The sequence below is a fragment of the Pipistrellus kuhlii genome, unplaced genomic scaffold (genome assembly GCF_014108245.1).
Source record: "Pipistrellus kuhlii isolate mPipKuh1 unplaced genomic scaffold, mPipKuh1.p scaffold_m20_p_9, whole genome shotgun sequence".
Lineage (NCBI taxonomy): Eukaryota > Metazoa > Chordata > Mammalia > Chiroptera > Vespertilionidae > Pipistrellus > Pipistrellus kuhlii.
In genome coordinates this window covers 9,825,124-9,847,013 of record NW_023425595.1, presented here as the reverse complement: position 1 = coordinate 9,847,013, position 21,890 = coordinate 9,825,124, and the positions used below count along the sequence as shown (strand labels likewise).

The 21,890-nt window shown below is 50.7% G+C and overlaps 2 protein-coding genes across 5 annotated transcripts; one reads left to right on the top strand and one right to left on the bottom strand.

The window, feature by feature from the left end:
• Positions 1–163: 163 nt before the first annotated feature.
• Positions 164–13,696, bottom strand: NR1H3 (nuclear receptor subfamily 1 group H member 3). Of its 4 annotated transcripts, XM_036428206.2 has the most exons (11): positions 8,064–8,144; positions 7,637–7,757; positions 6,826–6,909; positions 6,135–6,323; positions 5,207–5,473; positions 4,745–4,953; positions 4,459–4,638; positions 4,176–4,275; positions 1,217–1,330; positions 898–992; positions 164–730 (listed from the first exon to the last, which is right to left on the bottom strand). In XM_036428206.2, the coding sequence occupies exons 3-11, from the start codon at positions 6,866–6,868 to the stop codon at positions 584–586; spliced, it is 1,344 nt and encodes a 447-aa protein (XP_036284099.1). In that variant the 5' UTR covers positions 6,869–6,909; positions 7,637–7,757; positions 8,064–8,144; the 3' UTR covers positions 164–583. The 4 variants fall into 4 exon arrangements, with proteins under 4 accessions (XP_036284099.1, XP_036284101.1, XP_045433495.1 ...); XM_036428208.2 differs by lacking the exon at positions 6,826–6,909 and having other exon boundaries at positions 8,064–8,138; XM_045577539.1 differs by lacking the exons at positions 7,637–7,757; positions 8,064–8,144 and adding an exon at positions 7,593–7,610.
• A 136-nt stretch (positions 13,697–13,832) lies between these two features.
• Positions 13,833–21,838, top strand: ACP2 (acid phosphatase 2, lysosomal). Its single transcript, XM_036428210.2, has 11 exons — positions 13,833–13,958; positions 14,521–14,616; positions 14,901–14,987; positions 16,005–16,157; positions 16,267–16,365; positions 16,445–16,534; positions 17,005–17,137; positions 17,844–17,929; positions 18,050–18,156; positions 18,277–18,452; positions 20,923–21,838. The coding sequence occupies exons 1-11, from the start codon at positions 13,833–13,835 to the stop codon at positions 21,054–21,056; spliced, it is 1,287 nt and encodes a 428-aa protein (XP_036284103.1). The 3' UTR covers positions 21,057–21,838.
• The last annotated feature ends 52 nt before the right edge of the window (positions 21,839–21,890 follow it).

The following is a 21,890-nucleotide window of genomic DNA, read 5'->3' as shown; positions in this document are numbered from 1 at the left end:
GTGACAGGGAAGTGGTATCAGCACTTCATTTATCCTCGGGGCGCAACGGGGCTAGGGAAAGGAGGCTGGCACTTGTGACTTGTCTCCCTCTAATTCTGGAGGCGATCCTAAAAGACGCAGGCTTCCCTCCTCTGTGGCCCGCTCCTCCACCCCAATCCAGAAATTGTTTCTCTCATTCTGTATTCATTTTTTGTCTTCTTGTACAAACAGTACCAGGCCGACTGTCAGGGAGACAGCCCTGAGGCATTTATGGTCAAGCCGCAGAGTGACAGTGGAGAATTTCTCTAGGGGCCCTGTGGGGAAAACAGGAAGTGGTGGAGGCAGGATAGGCAGGGCCTGGAGAACCTTGTGCAAAGGAGGCCCCAGGTTCGTCCCTTTGATCAGGTCAGTACAGTGTTCACATGGAGCACAGCTTTGGCAGGACCCTCAGTGCCCAGCAGTCACAAAACTCGCCACCCTCTGACTTTCCTTTAATGCCACGTGAGGATCTCTTTCGCACTGCGCCCAGGAATGTTTGCCCTTGTCAGTCCGTTCCACCTCTAGGAGGCGGCCAGCGGGGCCTCAGCCAGCCGAGGACAGCCAGTCATTCGTGCACATCCCAGATCTCAGAGAGCAGTGGGGGGAGCTTTTTGTCCTGCAGGCGCAGCGCAAACACTTGCTCTGAGTGGACGCTGCTCAGTGTCCGGAGGCTCACCAGCTTCATTAGCATCCGTGGGAACATTAGTCGGTCCTGGGGAAGGAGAAGGACAAGTTCAGACTTTGTCTCTCCCCAGGGAAGAGGGCAAGGGTAGGGGAACTGTGGGAAAGGGGTAATCAGAGAGGGGTTCTTGGAGGGAAAGTAGGTGTGTCAGGGAATGAGCCTGTGTTGAGGAGAAAGGGCACCTAGGGGAGACTCACATGGGGATGATGGATGGAGACATAGGCGTGCAGGGCCTCCACATATGTGTGTTGCAGCCTCTCTACCTGGAGCTGATCCTGCACGTTGGGCCGGTCTATATTCACAAACAGAGTTGAGGAGCAAGTCTGGCCAGGGTCAGTTCCATACTCCAAACCACAACCAAAAATAGGAACACGTCCCACCCAGCCTCTCCCATCCCAAAGTAACAGCAAGGTCCTCCACCCCTACAGTGCCTGCCCTACGGGGCCTTCAGCCCTCCTCAGGGCTTGCTCATTTTCAAATCTCTTGCTCATTTTCCCTCTTGCCCTTCCTCCACACCTGCAGAAAAGATGCTGATGGCAATGAGCAAAGCAAACTCGGCATCATTGAGCTGCAGCTCATTCATGGCTCTGGAAAACTCGAAGATGGGGTTGATGAACTCCACCTGCAGTCCTGGGGAAGAAGGAGGGAGGCTGAGTGTGTGGCATGAGTGGCAGGAACTTCCTTCTCTCCTCCAACTCCGCAACTTAGAGAACTTCTAGGAACTCAATAAGAAGTATCCAGGGCTCTGCTCCATAACCTTGGGCAAGTTTATTAACCTCTCCGAGTCTCATCTGTGAGATGGGAATCATATCTGAATTTATAAGACTACACTGATGGTTAAATGATAATGCATGCACAGCACTTAGTACTGTGCCTGGAACACCGGATGTGTGAATTAAATAATAATAATTCTGTTATTCTCATTAAAATTATTGAGAGTCCCATTACTAGATATAGAAGCAACTCATTTTTGTTTATAAAGAAACCTCACTAGCAATTGGCCTTACTTATTTGAATACTAGAGATACATTTCATGTTTCATATGTCGGGGGAACTTAGCAATGTGGTTGAAGGTATAGACTGTGGTGCCAGACTGCCTGGGTTTGAGTCCTGGCTCTACCATTTACTAGGCTGAGCCTTGGTTTTCCCATCTGTAAAATGGAGATAACTTACCATAGTGGGTCCTTAGACTAATGTGTGGCACATATGGTAACCACTATATAAAGTGTTTGTCAAATAAATAATACATTTCTAAATATAGAACCAATCTTCTTGATGAGGAGACTGAAGTTCAACAAACCCTGACCTAAAGTCATGGCATCTAAAAAAACACTTCTCGCCGGGACCGGTTTGGCTCAATGGATAGAGCGTCGGCTTGGGGACTGAAGGGTCCCAGGTTCGATTCCGGTCAAGGGCATGTACCTTGGTTGCGGGCATATCCCCAGTGGGGGGTATGCAAGAGGCAGCTGATCGGTGACTCTCTCTCATCAATGTTTCTGACACTCTATCTCTCTCCCTTCCTCTCTGTATAAAATCAATAAAATATATTTTTTTAAAAATAAAATAAAAATAAAAAAACACTTCTCCCATGCACACTGTCAAAGTCTCCCCACCCCGCCCCCTCCTCTAGGCTTTCTCAGATTTCTTTTAGCAACCATCTGCTAACTTTTCCATTCGAGGTTTCTTGATTAGTCACTTCCTGTATTTTCACCCTGATGTTTATCAAGTGTGTGTTGATACATTTAATGGACAAGCCCCGTTTCATAAAGTATTTGTTGCTGAGGTATTGAGGGAGCCTTGAATTGTGCTAAACAGTCTGATTGACAAAGAGGACAGGTAGGTTTTAGAGTTGAGTTATGCATCTTGAAAGGGTCTGTCTGCTACTGCTCACTGAATGAATGCCTCCAATAGCGTCAGTCCACATCAACAGTCATGTAGAGAGGGACAGAGACTGCACAGAAAAGAGCCCCTGTTCCCTCTCCCTGAGACCTCACTGACAAAATGACAAACAAAAGGCAAAGATGATATAAAAACTTCTTATATAAATGGGTCTATAAATAGGTATAGATCCAGATGCCATAAGCCTGAAAGTGTGAAGAAACACACACACACAAGAACTGGGAAGGGTTCAGAAAGGAGGATGCTATGAAGAAGTTCATGGTTAAGAAGAACTGGGATAAGAATCCCTTGGGGAAAGATGGTTTGCTAGAGAAAGGAGGTAGGACTGGGTTTTAAAGATGGAAAAAGTCATGAAATTTCCCAGACATTCTGGCAGCACACAGAAGGCAAAAGGTGCTAACACAGCCCCGCCATGCCCTACAGTTAAGAGAGGCCTTCCTAGGAGTGTCACTGGGTAGCCTGGGTTGGGATAAGAGTAAGGTGACCAGACGTCCCGCTTTTGGTGGGACAGTCCCGATTTTTAACAATTTGTCCCATGTCCCATAACGTTTTAAAAATATTACAATACTATTTTTGCGTTCTATGAAAAATTTTGTTGCTCCATATAGACCAAATTTTTAATCAAGAACCCCCAGCTCCCACCCCGTTCAATGGTTTCCCATTTTACCAATGTTAAAATTTGGTCACCTTAGATAAGAGGCACATGAGCTGAGTCACCAGACAGCATCAGCATATTTTACACTCACTCACTCCATTGTTAGACTACTAGGTCTCCTGTTGAGTCTCAGCTCCAGTCCTTCCAAAACACCCTCAGCCTTTCATCCTTTTCTAACTCTGCTCCCATAACACAAGCATTACCAGCAATTGAGTATGAGGAAACCAACACTGCTTAGCCTGCAAGCAAATATCAGGTAGAGAGCAGCAGTGGAAACAAATTCTTGGAGAAAACACTTCAAGTACAGGATGGGGACAGAGGCATCCACTCTGATCTTAAAGCTGCATCAACTGGACATGTTTGTTATGTATCAGCCCCAGTTCCGTGGCTCTTCAGAAAGAACAAGTGAAGAAGAGTAGGGGGAAGTAGGTCCAGGTGATCCTTAAAGAGCACATCTGAGAAAGACTTGCTCATTAGTGACTACTAAATGGCTGGGTATGGTTGTTTTCCAGCTTTTTCCCCTAGTTATAAAATCTTTTCTTGAAGCACACTATGTAGAAGCATGATATATAATGCAGATTTAAGTGTAGCTTCTTGTTTGGCTCCATTTAAAGTAAGAATGAAAGACATTCCTGTGCCTTCTTGTTTCTTCTCTAAATTGACACTTCTATGGAACCCTTCCCTCGGGTTCCTCGGAACACAGTTCGAGAAACACTGGCCTAAGGCTACAGAGGACAGGCGTTCCATCTGAAACCGTTGAAAGAGGCCTATAAACATTCCAACTTTCTGTCTTGGAAAATTGGTGAAGCCTTCCTTTACAGACACCCAAACCTTGGGCCTGTGACTCTGGAGTCACTATGGGCTCCAGGACAAAACATGTCTGCCCATCCAAACCAGTCCCTTTGGTCTCTCAGGTCTCACCTGCTTTAGCAAAGTCTTCCCGGTTATAACTGAAATCCTTGAGGAAGGTGATACTCTCACTCTCAGGGTTGTACCTCCGAGATGTCTCCAGAAGCATCACCTGCACGTAAGTAGCAGATCTCAGACAGGGCCTCGGTGGGCTGGTCCTGGCAATGGGGTGCCTTCCATTGAAGGTCCCTACTTCCCAGTGGTGGGTCTGGCTTCCCAGCTGGCTGTCTAGGGGCCCTTCCCCACAGACAGTCCCGCTCGGGCTCCCCCTGTGCCCCTCAGCCCCGCCAGCCACCTCAATAGCGGAGGTCTTCAGCAGAGCGATCTGGTCCTCCCGGCTGAGCTGCAGGAAGCCGGGCAGCTGTTTGGCAAAGTCAACGATCTCCTGCACAGAGACGATGGCCAGCTCAGTGAAGTGGGCAAAGCGCTGTTGACGGGCCTCCCAGCTCTGGGGATCTGGTGCCACGGGCCACGGCTATCCAGAAGGGCAAGGAGGGGAAAAACAAACCGCTCTGAGTCAGACATCGAGAAGCCAGCCGGCGCTCTGGGGACAGCCACCTCTCCCCAGGTCCCTCAGGTACCGTGACGCGAAGCTGGTCGGAGAAGGAGCGTCTGTGACACTGTTGTTGGGCAGCCACGAGCTTCTCGATCATACCCAGTTGCTCCGGGCTGAGTTGGGGCAGGACTTGGGGAGGTGAGGATGCTCTCGGGGGCACGGATGTGGCCTGAGCCTGTTCCTCCTCTTGCCGCTTCAGTTTCTTCAGTCGGATCTGTTCTTCTGACAGGACACCTAAGGGCCGGCCAGACGAGAGGGGGGAAGAGGAGGGGAAAGATGAGAAGCAAGGAAGGGCCAGAGGGGGACTTCCAGGCTCCAGAAAAGCAGAGATCACAGGGTATAGGCAAGGAAGGAAATTTAATCCTTATTTAGGGACCATATAGGAAGGCCCTATAGGCTCAGCTGCCTATCTGCCCTCACACCGGGGTACCCACATGACCCCTCTTTCCCATCAGCCCCTTCCCCTTTCCTGTCCCCAGGTACTCACACTCTTCCCGCATGCCAGCCTGGCGGCATTTGCGAAGGCGACACTCCTGGCACTTGCGACGCATGTAGGTGTCCATGGGGCAGTGGCCCCCGCTGTGGCAGATGTAGCGCGCGCCTTTGATGACACTGCGGCGGAAGAATCCCTTGCAGCCCTCACAGCTCAGCACGTTGTAGTGGAAGCCAGAGGCCTTGTCCCCACACACACTGCACAGCTCATTCCCCAGCATTTTGGGGGCTGGCCCCTTTTTCCGCTTTTGTGGACGGAGCTCTGGATACAGGGAAGTGCCTTAATGTTCTTCTCCAAGAAACAGGCTTGATGCCCAGCTGGCCACTGCCCTGAGCCCTCAGTGACCATCATGCCCTTTTTAACACACAGTCTAGTCTCTCTATTATAAGAAAGTACCTCTCATGTGCCAAGTGCTATTTATTATGTCCCAAGTACTCTCTGAGCCCTGTATATGCATTGATCCTGATGACCACCAAAAGAGATAGCTACTGCCGAAACCGGTTTGGCTCAGTAGATAGAGCATTGGCCTGTGGACTGAAATGTCCCAGGTTCAATTCCGGTCAAGGGCATGTACATTGGTTGCGGGCACATCCCCAATAGGGGGTGTGTGGGAGTCAGCTGGTCGATGTTTCTCTTTCATTGACGTTTCTAGCTCTCTATCCCTCTCCCTTCCTCTCTGTGGAAAATCAATAAAATATATATATTTTAAAAAATAGATAGCTACTATTATCATTTCCATTTGATGAATAAGGAATCTGAGGCTCAGAAAGGCCTAAGGTAGAGACAAAACGCACAGATCGCTCAGGTCTAGTCGACACTAAAGCTTTGGTATTTAAACGTGATTTTATATGGTAAAGAGCCCCAAGATGCCCCTTCCAAATCCAGGGAGCCCCTACATCCTCCAAATCCAGCAGTTCCTCACCTGTAGTCTCTGGAGGGGCCTCCACTCCTGGGAGCAGGGCTGTGGGATCTGCCACCTCCAGGCCTGCCCCTGAAGGGCCCCCCACTGGCCGGGGCATGCTGGCTTCCTCCCTGAGGGTGCAGTCACTGCCTCTCAGCACCCGGCTGTTTGCATGTTGGGCATCTGGTTCCCACAGCTCCACCGCAGAGTCTGAGCCAGGAAAGAGGAACGAGGGGAGGATAAGGGGGGAAGTCTCAGGTCCTCCCCCTCCACTTCCACTGCATCCTGCCTGGGAAATGGCACACTTGTCTCCACCCATAGGGGGCGGCAAAACACCAGCTCAGGCTTCAGACCCTGGAGTCCCTGTGGGCTCCAGGGATAGTCTTGCAATTCCCTGCACCTCAATACTTCGTATGAGGATGTTAACCTTTGTCCCCTTGGGGGCTGGCGTGCATCTAGCTCAGAGATCAGACAGAACCCTTAATTAAAAGTCAAACTGACTAAGCACTGTACATGCCCCCTCCCCAGCAGCAAGTCCAGACAGAAGGATCGGCAGGTGCCTGCCTGCAAGGGCCAGGCACCGGAACCAGAATGAAGGTAGTCTGGGCAGAAGGAGGCAAGGATGGCTCTAGACTGCTCTCTGGGGAAAGGCAGGGGGCAGGCAGAGAAGAGGCCCTGACTGAGGGGAGAAGGCTGGAGTAAAGAAGCTTACCAGGAGAAACGTTAGGCACCGGGGCCTCCAGCCACAAGGACATCTTTCTCTTTCTGGAGCCCTGGACATTACCAAGGGACTGCCCTGCGGGAACAACTCGGGTTATACTCTTCCAGAACTGGGCTCCTTCTTCATCAGTACAGCATATTAGCTAACATTTACTTCATATACATCGGCCTGTGCTAAGGCTTTCCACGCCTTGCTCACAGTGTCCCTCTGAGGTCAGGACTATTCTTCAGCCCATTTTACAGATGAGAAAACTGAGCTTCAAAGAGATTAAGAAATTGCCTTTGGCCACACAGTTAGGCAGCAAAGACTCCGCCTCCGATCTCTCTGACTCCAAAATCTGAGCTCTCAGCCACCGTGCCACGCTTTCTCCCCAGGGCCCACCTCCTGGCCATTGGGGAATATTTGCGTGCATCTGCTCTGGTTCTGTTAGAGCCCCTTTCCCATCACTCCAGCACTGGGGACAGCCCAAGTTGGCAGGACCAGGCCATGGGATGGAGGCTCCACCCAGTGAAACATGCTGCCTGTTAAATAACCCCACTCCTGCCATTTCCCAGGACCCCAGCACAAACCTGTGGCTTCCCAGAGTTGACCCAATTCACATTCAGGACCTCCTTCCTCACAGCCCCTCAGGAGTTATTCTGGGACTAAATGGAATCCTGTCCAAGCTTCCATCACTATCACCATCCTTCACTTTTCCCCAAAGAGACCGCTTTCCAAGATCCATAGGACCCCCACTCACCCCCACGCACCACACACACACACACACACAGGGCCCCAGGCAAGCACTGAGGGGCCAACCCACCGAATGCCTGGGCCGGCAGACTTCCTGGCTGGGGCAGTCTCTGGAGCCCCCTTGCTGAGAGAGGAGGACGGTGCAGGCTCTGTCCAGAGGCCTCCGCGGTGGCTGAGAATCCGTAGCTGAGCTAGACAGGGGTCCGGAGCCCCAGGGAAGTAATATGGGGAAAAGCTGAGGGGAGAGAGCAGTAATATGGGCCACTGCTCTTCTAGCCAGGCAGAGCCAGAGTCAGGGCTGGCGCCAACCGACTGACCGACCGACTGGAGCCTTGGCCTCCTCACCCCCGCCCACCGGGCAGCCAGCTTCCCCACCAGGCTGACTCCTCCCCAGCTAGCCACCCCCTCAGCCCAGCGCCATCCCTGCTCTCCTGCCCCCAACCACAACGGTCGCATTTTCCTGCAGACCAGCCCAGTTCTCCCCTCCCTCTGCTCACCCAGGCTGCTTTTACAGGACTGCTTCCCAGGCACCCCCACCCGGATCCCGGCAGCCTCCAGAGCTGATGTCCCCTCCCCTCCATAGACATTTCGTGGAGCAAAGGTCCCAGCACAGCCTGGAATTGCAACACGGAGCCCCAGCCTGCTTTCCCAGCCTCCCTCCTCCTCCCCTGCCTCTGGGAAGGGGCCAAGAAGCTCTCTCCACGGGCCCAGCCTCAGACAAGCTGGTGGAACTCCCCGGGTGGAGAGAGCAGGTGCGGAGCCTTCCTGGAGATCTCTGAATGGGGTGCCCTGTAAGGGCTAGCAGCAGGGGAGAGGCCAGGAGAGAGAGAGGAGCAATGGCCAGTGCCAGGGTGGGGGTAGAGAGATGGCAGGTGACCCAGATGCTAGCCCAGGATGGACCTGGGAAGGTATACAAGTTCCCTCATCCAGGGAACACTTCCTTATGAAATGACAGGCTCTGCCCAGCACCTGTTGAGCCTTCCTGCCCTGTTGCCTGGAATATGAGATCCATCCCTGAAGGTAGACACCATGTTTAATTGATTTTATCTCCCTTGTAGCCCATGGATCAGAGCCTGGCATAGTTTAGGCAACAGAGTAGGTACTGCACTCCTGTTCATTAAATAAATAAGCAAGCAAGAAAAAAAATATATGATCCTCCTCTATTTTATACTTGTTAGCTCTAGTAAATTTCATTTCAGTGTATTTAGTTTTGGGGCCCTAGGCTGATTTCAGGTTCAAATTCTGGCCTTGCCTCTTATTAGCTGTATGACCTTGATTAAGCAAGTTACTTAATATCTCTGAACCTCAATCTCCCTATCTTTAAAATTGGGATAATAATAATAATGGTTTTTGCCACCTAAGGTTGTCATGAGAATTAATATGTCATAGCACAATGTGTAGCCCGTAGTGAGTGTTTAAGAGATGGCAGCAGTTATCACTAAATTTCCAATCCTTTCCGCTCTGGGACTTACCAACACTTTGCATCTGTACATTGTTAACCTCCCAGTGCTTATTTCCATACACAAACCCCTCACTATCTCTTTGGTCCTCAGAGCAGCCCCAGGAAGGAGGGTAAATAACACAAGCTCCATTTTACAAAGAATAGAAAGCTCACAGGAGCTGCTTTTCGAAGACCACACACAGTGGCCAAGCTGAGATCAAAATCCAGATGTCCTCACTCCGGTCTCTGCACTCTTTCTTTCTCCTGCCTCAGAGTCCAGGAGAGTCTTATCTTGTTGTCGTTCAGGTCTGCTGGATCAGTGAAATGTGGAGCTGGAAGAAGCTGGGAGGGATGGGGAGAGTACTGCAGTAGAAGAGGCAGAGAGCTCTGGGGATGCTTCAGTCCAGATGTGGCAGGAGAAGAGCGGAGGTTACTGCTGGCTGATCACCCCCTGCCCCACTCCCAGCTTCCTGCTCACAGGCTCTTCCTGTTTTGCTGTGAACTCCAGTTCCCATGGGCCCCCCATTAAAGCATAGGACAGGGGGCCAGGGCAGGCAGCCAGAGGGACAGAAGCAAATGAACAGGGCACCAGGAGAGAGGACAGTGAGCAGGGAAAGAGTGGATGGGGGCAGGGGGGAGAGCAGGCTTGGAGGTCAGGGGAAGCAGAAATAGAACAGGAGCTTGGTGAAAGATGGGAGGAAGCACACAGGGTGGGGCAGGGGGAATAGGTGGGGGTGGGGTGGGGAGCACAAGCTTGAGATGACGCAGGCTGGGTGGTGTTGCAAAATCTGTCCATGTGCTTATTTTCACATCTCAGAAAAGCCCCTCTGACACCCACATCTCAAAGTTCTGCCTCCAGCTTTTGCTCTTGTTCCTTTTCATCACAAGGTCATCCCCTCGCAAGGCCCCCACCCTGATCTGGGCATCTCTGAGTCACGAGCACAAGGCTCTCCATTCCTCTGGTGTGTGTTCCCTCCCTGATTTTCACAAGGCTCCAGCTGTCCTGGGAAAGTAGAAACCAGGACTCAAGCTCCTGGGAAACTGGAACTGTTCTGCACCAGCACCCACATCATCCATCCAGCTCCTTTCTCTCTCCTTTCCCAGCAGCTCCAGCAACAGGAGCATAATCAGAGATGTCACTGAAACGCCTGCTTGCAAGGAACTCGGAATGGAACACTGCTCTGAGGCCTGAAGACTCATCTTCTCTCGTCCACTCCTAACCCTCAACTCCCTAGACTCCCCAGAGCCCAGGACCACACACAAGCCCCATCTGGAGCCTTCTGACCCAGGCTAGAGCCAGTTGCTGACCATGCATTTCAGGGTGCCATCTCCCCCATGCCATGCCAGCCTCAGCCTTGTCTTAAGTAGAGGAGGGAACATCACCAGTGCTATACAAAACCTCCACCTAGAGGGGATTGGGGAGAAAAATGAGAGAAGACCCAAACCTGTAGTCAGTTCCTCCAAAGAGTTTTCAGAGACCAACCACTGGACTTTTCCCCCAGGCCAGGGCAAGTAGTCAGGTGACCAGCAGCTGGAATCAAATGTCCCACCAGCCCACAGATGTCAGGTACAAAACCTCCCAGTCGCCAAAACCGGTTTGGCTCAGTGGACAGAGTGTCAGCCTGCAGACTGAGAGGTTCCGGGTTCGATTCCGGTCAAGGGCATGTACCTTGGTTGCGGGCACATCCCCAGTAGGGGTGTGCAAGAGGCAGCTGATCGATGTTTCTCTCTCATCGATGTTTCTAATTCTCTATCCCTTCTCTCCCTTCCTCTCTGTAAAAAAATCAATAAAATATATTTAAAAAACAAACAAACAAAAAAAAACACAACAGCCCTCCCAGTCCCATGGGCCTTTCCTATCTTTCCTTAGCTCCTAGAGGAGGCACCATGCCTAGGAACACCTTCAGTGATCTTTCAAGTCCCATTTCTGACTCCCAGGACCTCCAATTTTTTCATTGGAGCAAGGGGAACCTTGAAGCAAAAATAGGAGCATTCACCTGTCCTATGTACTACTGAATAATTCTCTGAAAGCACTAAAATTCCCATAAAGCAGGCCACGAGGTAGAGTTTAGAGAAACAAACTGCTTCTTGCTCTCTCCTTCCACATTCTGAGAAGGTGAAAAGTGTGGGAGCATCTTGCAGATTCCTCAAATGACTTCTACCCAACCCCCCAATCACAAGATTGAACCCAAGAATTCCTGCTTCCCAGACCAATGAGTTCAGAGATGATATACAATAGAAGACAGAAGAAGACACATAGGCCCCACTACATGTATTATTTATTCTCATATATAGCTTAGGAGATAGTTACTAGTAAGGGGGTAAATATCAAGTTTGGTTATAAGTATGGCTGATTCAAAAATCAAATTCAAACACAAAAAACTTCACTCTATTACACAAACTACCTCCCCAAATGGGAAAAGTGGTTAATTCACCTGGATTTAGGTTCACTTCTGCCAACACAGTGTAGAGCACTGATTTCCAAACCTGGCCTCACTTTCAGAGATTCTGACTTATTGGTCTGGGGTGGCCTATGCACCTACCCATCTACACTGTGTGTGTGTGTGTGTGTGTGTGTGTGTGTGTGTGTGTGAGTGTGCATCTGAAGTTAGGAACCAAGGTATGGGACCACAGAATCACCTGGTACAAAATATGCAGAAGCTAGGGGTCCAGAAACCAGGGATCAGGTACTGGCTCTACCATGTACTTGTGGGGTGACCCTCACTCTTCCTGGAGTTCTCACTATAAAAAGCAGAATATCTGCTGCATCAATCCCTCCTAACATAGGATACTTGCAGGCACAAAGGATATAGGCATACTTGAGCAAGTGGGATGAAGAGCAAATGATGAGTTTGAGGGATTTTCATTCTACTTGCCAACATTTACATTCTAAAATAAAAATGGTTTGGCTAGTTTGCAAGCAAAGTAGAGGAATAGTAAAAGAAAATACTCAAAAACTCTAATAGCCAGTACCTCAGCTATAGCCATGTCCATTCAACCCAACCAATACGAAAAGGTTTTATTAGAAATCTCTTTATTGAAGGTATTTGGCACCACCGAATACAGTTTAGCAATGTAGTTTGAATAACCCGTAAGAAACATCCCATTATAAAGACTGGGGATCTGAAAACTTGAGTTTTAATTCATTCTCCTAAACTGTGTGACCATGGCCAATCACTTCCTCTCTAGGTTTGTTTTCTTATCTGTAAAGAGAACTAGATGGAATCAGGAGTTCAAAGATACAGATTTATGAAGCTTCTCGGTGGTCTTTGTGAGCCACTTGGGATTATTTTCCAAATCCCCCTTGTGATTGTGTGTGTGGACATTTTAAAAAAATATATATTTTTTATTTATTTTTTACAGAGAGGAGGAGAGAGCGATAGAGAGCTAGAAACGTCGATGAGAGAGAAACATCGACCAGCTGCCTCTTGCACACCCCCTACCAGGGATGTGCCCACAACCAATGTACACGCCCTTGACTGGAATCAAACCTGGGACCTTTCAATCTAAAGACCGACGCTCTACCACTGAGCCAAACCGGTTTCGATTGTGTGGACATTTTTTGATGAGGGGACTAAAATCTCATCTGACTCATAATGGAGTTTATGACTAAATAACAACTACTTAGCTACCAGGACTTCAGCTCTCATATTCTATTCACTACTTCACAACAACTCTGGAAGCAAAATTTAGATCCTGAGATATATATATACTAAGTCATTTAATCTGGAGTCCTAGGTCAAGATCATGACCCTGCTTTTTTCTCATATAGTTCTGATCAGGTTTTATTTTTGTGATGCTCTGAAGTATTTTGCTTCCAGTGAGCAGTTTAGATCAAAGCATCCCAAGGGCCTATGATCTGACCTCCTAGAGCTGTGAATCACTCCCACCTCAGAATCACAAAGCCTTGAGACCAAACTGGCTGCACTGGGACCCTAATGGCCAATGTCAAGAGCGCCTCTGATTCTGCCAAAACCCCACCTACTCCCACTTGGTAAGTTCCTTCCCTCTCCCCCCTATACATCTTCCCATTGGGCTGAAATTCCTCCCTTAGGGATTCACTGCTTTGGTTTTGCCAAGCCTGAACACTGAGCAACCCAACTCCTTGGGGAAGAGGCATGACCTTCTGATTCTAATGAACTAAAACTAGGAATGGTGGGAAGACAGGGAAACGACTGGAAGGTGGAGGGATGAGGGGACTAAAATCTCATCTGACTCATCATGGGCATGAGCAGTAGGATAGACTGGGACCAACTCCAAGGGCATAGGAGTTCAAAGGGCTGTTTACACGCTGTGCCCTGCACCTCAAACAAGACCTCTTCCGGGGAACAGAGCCGGACCAAGGCTCAAATTCCACCCGACGGCAGTGGTGTGGAGGGGACGCCCTATACCACCCCTCGTCCCAATTCCGCATCCGCTGCGGCTCTGTGGTCAGGCCAGGCGGCCCCCGGCCCCGGGGAGGAGGGAGGGGAGGAGGGCCTCGCTCTCCCGGCCACTGGCCCGCTCAGGGCAAGCGCCACTTGGGCCCGGCTTCTCCGCGCCGGCGGAGGCAAACCAGAGCTCAGGGCTCTCTTTACCAAGACATGGTCTCCAGGACCTTTCTACCGCGCGAGGTCGCGCTACAAGCCCACCCTCCTCTGCCCCGGCCGGGTCGCGAGTCTCCTCCGAGCATGCCTTCCCGGATTCCTCCTCCTCCAAACCTTCCCTCCCAAGCCCTCTTTTAGCAAGATGGTGGCGAGTGTACTTCCGGCGAGTGTCCTCCAGGGCGCGTCCGGGCGGCTGCTGCAGGCGCCGCCCAACGGGTTCCACCCCCTTTGCTGCACAGATGATAACGGTGATGGCGGGCGGACTGCTGGGCTGGAGCCGGGCGGCTCTCCTCCAGCTCCTTCTCGGCGTGAACCTGATGGTGATGCCCGCCATCCAGGCCCGGACTCTGCGCTTTGTTACCTTGGTAATGAGAGACAGGGTCGCCAGGGCACGGGCTCGAAGGGCACGGGCTCGCCGGAGGAGGGAGGGGCAGGGTTTGTGTTGGGGGTGCGGGGACTGGAGGAGGAGCTGGATTAGGAGACTCCTGGCCGGCGGTTTTGCGGGCTCAGGATTGGGGGCCGGGATCGGAGGTGATGTGGGGTCGCAGGGGATGGGGGTGGATGAGCTGCAAGGAGTTTTACATCAGGGAATAGGTCCGGTGAATCTGCCCTGAGAAGGATGTAAATGGTTAAAAGACCCACCCCCTAGAAATCTTTGGTGATTTTTGCAGTCCTTCCACCATCTGCCTTCTTTTCCTTTCCCTTTGGTTTTGCCTATGATCTCCGTGGTCATTGCTTAGCCATGTTAGACTCTCTGGCACCTGGAAGAAGTTACTGACTTTTGAGTTGGGGTCTTTTGCAATGGGTAGAGTTAAAGGCTTCCCAGAGGGATTGAGGCTTCTCTCTCCAGCATGGGGCAGAGGTGGGCTCTGTGTCCCCATCAAGGAGATGCTTCTGACCCCTAGGCAAACCATTTTCTTTTGCCAGCTGTACCGACATGGAGACCGGACACCAGTGAAGACATTTCCCAAGGACCCCTATCAGGAAGACGAATGGCCTCAAGGGTTTGGTCAGCTCACCAAGGTGGGTCAGAAGGCAGCCCTTCCTCAGTATGAGCTGTACAACAAGTAACCTCTAGGGCAGGCTACAGAACCTGGGGCCCAGCAAACTGCCATGTCCATTGTGGGTGCTGCCTTTGACTAGATTTCTTGCCAAAGACAATGCCCCACACAACTGGCTACTTAATAAATGACTCCTGGGATCCCATGAACACCCTCCTACTTCCAGCCAGGGGTAAACTGAAAAGCAAAAGTGCCTGAGCCTCGTGGGATTTGTGAGCCATCCCTAATCCTTGGGTTTGCCTACAGGAGGGGATGCTACAGCACTGGGAGCTGGGCCAGGCCCTGCGGCAGCGCTACCGTGGCTTTCTCAACACTTCTTACCACCCACAAGAGGTAAGGCTGGGAGCTCAATGTGCAAGGAGAATGGGATCTGCTGTGCTCACCCTCGGTCCTCAGGGGGCCTAAGGGTGAGGCTGGGCATTGTCCCCTCCCCACCCCACCCCCAGTGGTTACAACTACAGGACAAGACACCCAAGGGCTGTCTAGAACAAAACCCTCGAGGCTGAGTTGCCCCTGCTTGGGTGGGAAGAGGCAAAATTTATCAAGCATCCAAGTTCAGACTGAAGGAAGGGTCTGGCAGAGCAGTGTCTGGCTTTGTGAAATAACTCAGGTTTTCCATTCAAGACACATATTGAGTACCTCCAGTGGGCTAGCATTTTGCACATAATGGTATACTACCCACTTACGATCTCTGTCTTTGTGGAACTTAGAATGGAAGATTGGCAAGTTTTTTGGCTCCTTAATCCCTTCTCTCCCCCCCCCCCCACCCCAAGGATGGGGATAGCTGTTCCTTTCTTTGGTTACCACTCTCAACCACAGCTGTCTCGAGTCCCTAGATGTTATTGTTCCCTTGAGGATCAGCTCTGTCTTGATCTTGCCTATCCGCATAGCTTTTTCCTTTTCCCGTAAGCAATTATCTGTTCCTTGTCTTATTTCCTCTCCCTGGCCTCCAAGCCAGTTTATAAAAGGGGGGTGTGAGTGGAGATAGTTTCCGCCCTCAAGGATCCTGGTCTACAGGGAGACAGGATAAAACTAGACAGACAGACAGACAGACCAGAGAGCCTTACTGACTAAGCACTTGGGACTGGGAGGAGCATTTGAACTAGAGCCATTCCCATAAGAGCCATTCTCAGAGAAGTGATAGCTAGCCGCCAGCTGAGTGTTTGGACCTTTGCTGGGAAGAAGAATGGGGAGGGCCAGAGAGGGTGCAAGAGCCAGATGCATGATGGGATTACAATTTGTTCAGTAACCAGCAAGAACAGGTTCTCCCCTTAGGACTTCACTGAGGAACCAAAGCTCCTCACTCCAACCCCACAAGAGGAGACTCACGTTGTCACGTCATCTCTGCAGGTTTATGTGCGAAGCACTGACTTTGACCGTACTCTCATGAGTGCTGAGGCCAACCTGGCTGGACTTTTCCCTCCCAATGGAATGCAGGTTTTCAATCCAAACATCTCTTGGCAGCCTATTCCCGTCCACACTGTGCCTATTGCTGAGGACAGGGTAAGACTGGCCAGCCCTTCCCTGAAGGCCGTGAGAGGGGCAGCTCTGGCCATGGGCCTGCTGACCACTGATTCCCTCTCTGCCTCTGCTTCTCCATTTTGGTCTGCAGCTGCTGAAGTTCCCATTGGGCCCATGTCCCCGTTACGAGCAGCTGCAGAATGAGACCCGGCAGACACCAGAGTATCAGAATGAAAGTATTCAGAATGCAGTGAGTGGGGCTGAGGTGGCGGTCACCACATGGTCCTTTGTCCCAGGGCAGGATTGATCCCCTGATCCATTTTTCATAGCAATTTCTGGATATGGTGGCCAACGAGACAGGGCTTACGGACTTGACACTGGAGACCATCTGGAATGTCTATGACACACTCTTCTGTGAGGTGAGCTGCCTAGGGTCCTCAGTGTGACCCTTTCCTCTTCTACTCAGCAGGCTCAGGTGACCAGAACATGGAGACACAAAGTCTGGCTACCATTCCCACTGGGGAGATCCAGGCCAACCGCCTGCTTCTTGTGAAACAAGGGGACTTCCCTCAAGGGTGAAAAAGAACCCCGGAGTGGGAACTAGCTTATTAACTGTCAGCAGTTCCTGCCCTTCTCCACCCAGAGCGCTGGTGGTATCTGACTCCGTTCTGCTGAGTCACGCTTTTTTGTGCCTGAGCCTCCTTCCCCGTGCCCTGCAGCCTCAACACTGTCCGCCATGTCTCCTGGTTCCAGTCCCTCTGCCTCAACTCTCCTCTCTTCTCCCTCCCCTCTCACACACACACAGGCACCTTCTCACTGGGGAAGAAAGATGCCCCGGGAGAGGCTCCGGCCTAGGCCGGGGAGCTAACCTGCCCGCTGCCATACGCAGAAAACACATGGGCTGGTCCTGCCGCCCTGGGCCTCACCCCCAACCATGCAGCGTCTGAGCCGGCTAAAGGACTTCAGCTTCCGCTTCCTCTTCGGGATCTACGAGCAGGCAGAGAAGGCCCGGCTTCAGGGGGGTGAGTGACAAGAACAGCATGTCATTCCCTCCCTCAGGACCCTACAGCATTAGGGGCCTTCTCACCCACCTCTCCACCTGAAATGTCCTCTGCTCTTTCAAAACCCCTCAGGTCCCCCTCGTCATCCTGTGAGTCCCCAAAGTCTCCCTAATTCGCCAAATGCTTAGCACATTTGCACTGGACGAATGACCACAATCAGGCCCAGGTGCTTCTTTTCTGCCTTTCATGTTCTTACCTTTCACTCATGTCACAAGACCCGTCCCACTTAAAGGAATTCCCACCCCCAGAGAATCACTGGGGCCCCTTCGAAAGGAGGCTGAGAGCAATGCCAAGGAGCAGCCCAGGGAGAGCTATCAAGTCTTTCTGACATGGCAGGGTTCTCAGAGCCTGCATATGGCAGGGTTACCCCTGCCGGGAGCCACCGCCTTGTGTGTCCTGGAACGTCCTTCAGTTTACATTTGTTCTGTCTTGGAAGCCTTCTTCAAACATGGGCAGGGCCTCGCAGTTCATATTTATCTTGCTTACTTCTGTAAATCTGAAAGCTGTCAGAGAGCAGGGCGTTCCTCTGTGGTTCCCAAGCACCTAGAGAGTTCTCTGTATCAGTGATCAGACCCAAGACTAGCAGAGGGTGACAGGACCACCGATAGAGCTGAGCAGAAGACGGTGATGGCCGTAGCCACTGACACTGGGGGTTTTTCTTCCTCAGGAGTCCTGGTGGCTCAGATACGGAAGAACCTGACACTGATGGCCACGTCCTCCTCTCACCTCCCTAAGCTGCTGGTTTACTCCGCGGTGAGCTCCCTTAGTCCCTGGCATGCTAACGTCAGACAAGCAGCTGGACTTCTTCTCTATTCAGTGCTGGGGAGCGGGGTGCAGGGGAGCATGCTAATCGGGAGCCCTTCTTCCTTACAGCATGATACCACCCTGGTTGCTCTGCAAATGGCATTGTTTGTCTACAATGGTGAACAAGCCCCCTACGCCTCCTGCCATATATTTGAACTGTACCAGGAAGACAATGGGTGAGTGGAACTAACTAGTCTGCCCTCTGGAAGGGCACTCGTATGGTGGCTATGGGCACCCTAAGGGCTCCGTAACAGGCCTGGTGGGCAGCTTCCACCTTGTCTCCCATCACCCCTCAGGAATTTCTCAGTGGAGATGTACTTTCGGAATGAGAGTAACAAGGCGCCCTGGCCACTGAGCCTGCCTGGCTGCCCTCACCGCTGTCCACTGCAGGACTTCCTGCGTCTCACAGAACCTGTTGTGCCCAAGGACTGGCAGCAGGAGTGCCAGCTGGCAGCTGGTCCTGCAGACACAGGTGAGCTGCCGCCTGCCTCTGTGCTAGGCATGTCCCAGAACAACTTGCAGTTCCTATCCACAAGAGAGCGCTCACGCTTCCAGCCATCTTATTGCATTTCCCTAGACAGTTTACTACCCACCGTGAGACCGTCTCACCTTTTTCCTAACACGCTCAGGGGATGCTCTCACTTCTTATAGCACTGAGAAAATAAAAGCAATCAGGAGAGAATCGTCCCATTTTCCCACCACCACGTCTTCCGGCTGCTCCCTGGTGCAAGCTGCTACTTAAGGCCCTGCCTCTCCACTTACACTCTGGGCTCATCTGTTCTCCACAAGGACCTCTGATGTCTCAGTGTTTCCTCTCTGCTGGATCAGTCTCATCTCAAAAAAAGCCTAATAAAAACCTCTCAGACCCCCATCTTTCTCTGTTCCCTGTTAAAGCGCAATCCTTCAGAGTTGCTTAGATTCTGCTTTCGATTCCTCACCTTCCATTCTCTCAGGTGCACACTGGACAGTCTGGTGTCGCCTTTCACTCCATTAACTTCTGTTAGTGACCTCTGACCAAAGCCAGTGACCAGTTCTTAGTCAGCTTCTCTCACCTCTCGGCAGCATTATATAACTGGTCACACCTTCCTTAAACATTTCCTTGGCTTCTAACTTATAGGCCCCTTCCTTACTGGCTTCTCCCCACTAAACAGTGCATGGTTCAGGGCTCATCCTGGTCCTTTTCTCATCTCTGCCCCCTCCCAAGGTGATCTCATCCAACCCATGGTTGTATGCACCAATGCTAAGTTCTGTCTTTTTGTGATTCCCAGATTCATAACCTCTTCTCTGAGCTAGACTGACCTATCCAGCCAGCTGCAGCCTTGAGGTCTCATGGATGTGGCATCTCAAAGTCGATATCTGAAACCAAATGCTCTTCCCCCCACAATCTGTTCTCCCTCCAGGTTTCCTCAGCTAAGTAAATGCCACACCAGTTACCTAGTCACACAGTATAATCCTAGGATTTATCTTGAATACTCTTTCTTAGACCCCACAACCAATCCACTAGGAGATTCTAGCATGCCAACCTTTAAAATACATATTCTTACTGTTAATAGTATTAACTCACTATCTGATTTCTCTTTGTTCATTGCATTTACTTCTAAAATGGAATACCAGCCTGAGAGGTCCACTTGGATTTGGCTCTGGCTCTCTGTAGGAGACGGTCAGCAATTCTCCACCTTGTGTCTGTAGAACTGTCTTTTGGGTCTGAAGCTTTTCACATGTGGGGGAAGGCAGCGTGACCCCATGGCTGGAAATCTGGGTAGTGTAACTTTGTGGCTAAGAGCACAGATGTTGTCAGACCTTGTTTTGACTCCTGCCTGCCCTTTTGTCATCAGACTTTTGGCAGATTGTTTAACCTCTTTCAGAACTTTCATTTTATTAATTATGATTAAAAGTCTACCTTGAAAAAACACACAAAACATGCTCTTGCTCCCTAGTCCAATCTACCATCATCTCTTACCTGAACTACTGATGAGCTTCTTAATGTTCTGAGTCTCTTCTTGTCCCTACCAGTCTCTCAGTGAAGCAGAGTTAAATTCTTAAAAAAGTAAGTTAGGCCTTAGCTGGTTTGGCTCAGTGGATAGTGTCAGACTGTGGACTGAAGGGTCCTGAGTTCGATTCCTGTCAAGGGCATATGCCCAGGTTGTGGGCTTGATCCCCAGTAGGGAGTGTGCAGGAGGCAGCTAGTCAATGATTCTCTCTCATCATTGATATTTCTATCTCTCCCTCTCCCTTCCTCTCTGAAATCAATAAAAATATATTATTTTTTTAAAAAAAGTAAGTTAGGCCTCAGCAGGGTTGGCTCAGTGGACAGAGCATTGACCCTCAGACTAAAAGGTCCTGGGTTCAATTCCAGTCAAGGGCACTTTTGTCTCTCTCATATCAATATTTCTCTCTTTTCCACTTTCTCTAAAAAAAAAAAAAAAAAATGGAAAAAATTTCCTTGGGTAAGGATTAATAACAAAAAAGTCAGTCAGTTCACATTAGTACCCTTCTCAGATTCTTCCATTGGGTTCCCATCACATTTGGAATAAAATCCAAGTTCTTTACCACTTGGCCTGGCCATCCACTCTCATCTCCTACCTGTCCATTACTAATCTACTCTATGATGCCTTCTTGATGATCCCAGAACATGCAAGCTAGTTGCATATCAGGGTCTTTTGTGCTCGCTTACTGTCTACTCTCCGCCCTCAGCACAGGACTCTCTCCTCTCAGATCTCGTATGTCTCACTGGCTCCAGGTCTCTGCTCCGATTATCCTCAGTAATACCTTTCCTGACTGACCTCTCCAACCTTTCCCCCTTACTTTGCTTTGCTTTATGGCATTTGTCACTAACTGTGGATATCCCCATTGTAAGAACAGCTCCCGGCATATGGTAGGCCATCAGATATTTGTTGAATGAACACTGACATGTCTTTTCTCTCCCTTACCCCCGTGCCCAGAGGTGATCGTGGCCTTGGCTGTATGTGGCTCCATCCTTTTTCTTCTCATAGTGCTGCTCCTCACCGTCCTCTTCCGGATGCAGGCCCAGCCTCCTGGCTACCGCCACGTTGCAAACGTGGAGGATCATGCCTGACAACCACTCAGCCCCCTCCCCTCTGCCTCTTAGGGGAGGTGGGTTTGGCCTTCACTCCTGACTGCTGCTCCCTAGCCCATGAGCAGGAGGCCCTGGGTTGGGCCTTCCTCTGATTACCCCAACCTAGATGAAAAAGTGGGATGAACAAGTTTGGCACCTACCACTCAATATTCACATGCCCGATGTTTCCCAAGTACTGTGCTGGATGTTGGCTCTCTCCAAATAGGATCTGCCTCCTCCATGCTCCCTAAGGACCTGATATGTAGACAAGGTTTAAAGTTTCACTCAGGACCTGGGATAAAAAACTGAAGAAGTTGGTGCTTCATCTGCCTTGCCTCCCAGTCAAGACCTGCTCTCTCTTCCAGCCCGGAGTCTGGCAAATGGCTCAGAAGATAGTCTTGCCTGTCAGTGCTTGTTGTTCTGGGAAAACTGTCTAACATTGGGGACACGAACACTGGCCACCAAGGAACCAAATCACCCAACAGCCAGCCAGTCAAGTTTCCCTTCTCCAGCTGAAGCTACCATTAGTCTAACATACTGCCTCAGGTATCCTGCGAATGCCTGTAGCTTGAGTAGGTCCCAGGGGTGTTTGTACTTGGGAGGGAGTTGAGGGAGGTGGGAGGAGAGTGAGTGGTGCTACAGTCATGAAACTACTACCCCCTCTCCTGGGCTCGGGCCTCCAGGGATGTGAGGTAAGTGCAGGTTGTAAGCTGGACAGCTATTGACTATGGCCCACAATAGGGCTGAGGTAGCTTGAGGAAAAGGAACATTGTGGACTCTTAGTGCTGTTTCTGTGCCTGTTCTTCGTTTTGGAGACCCAGGAGTGCTTTGACC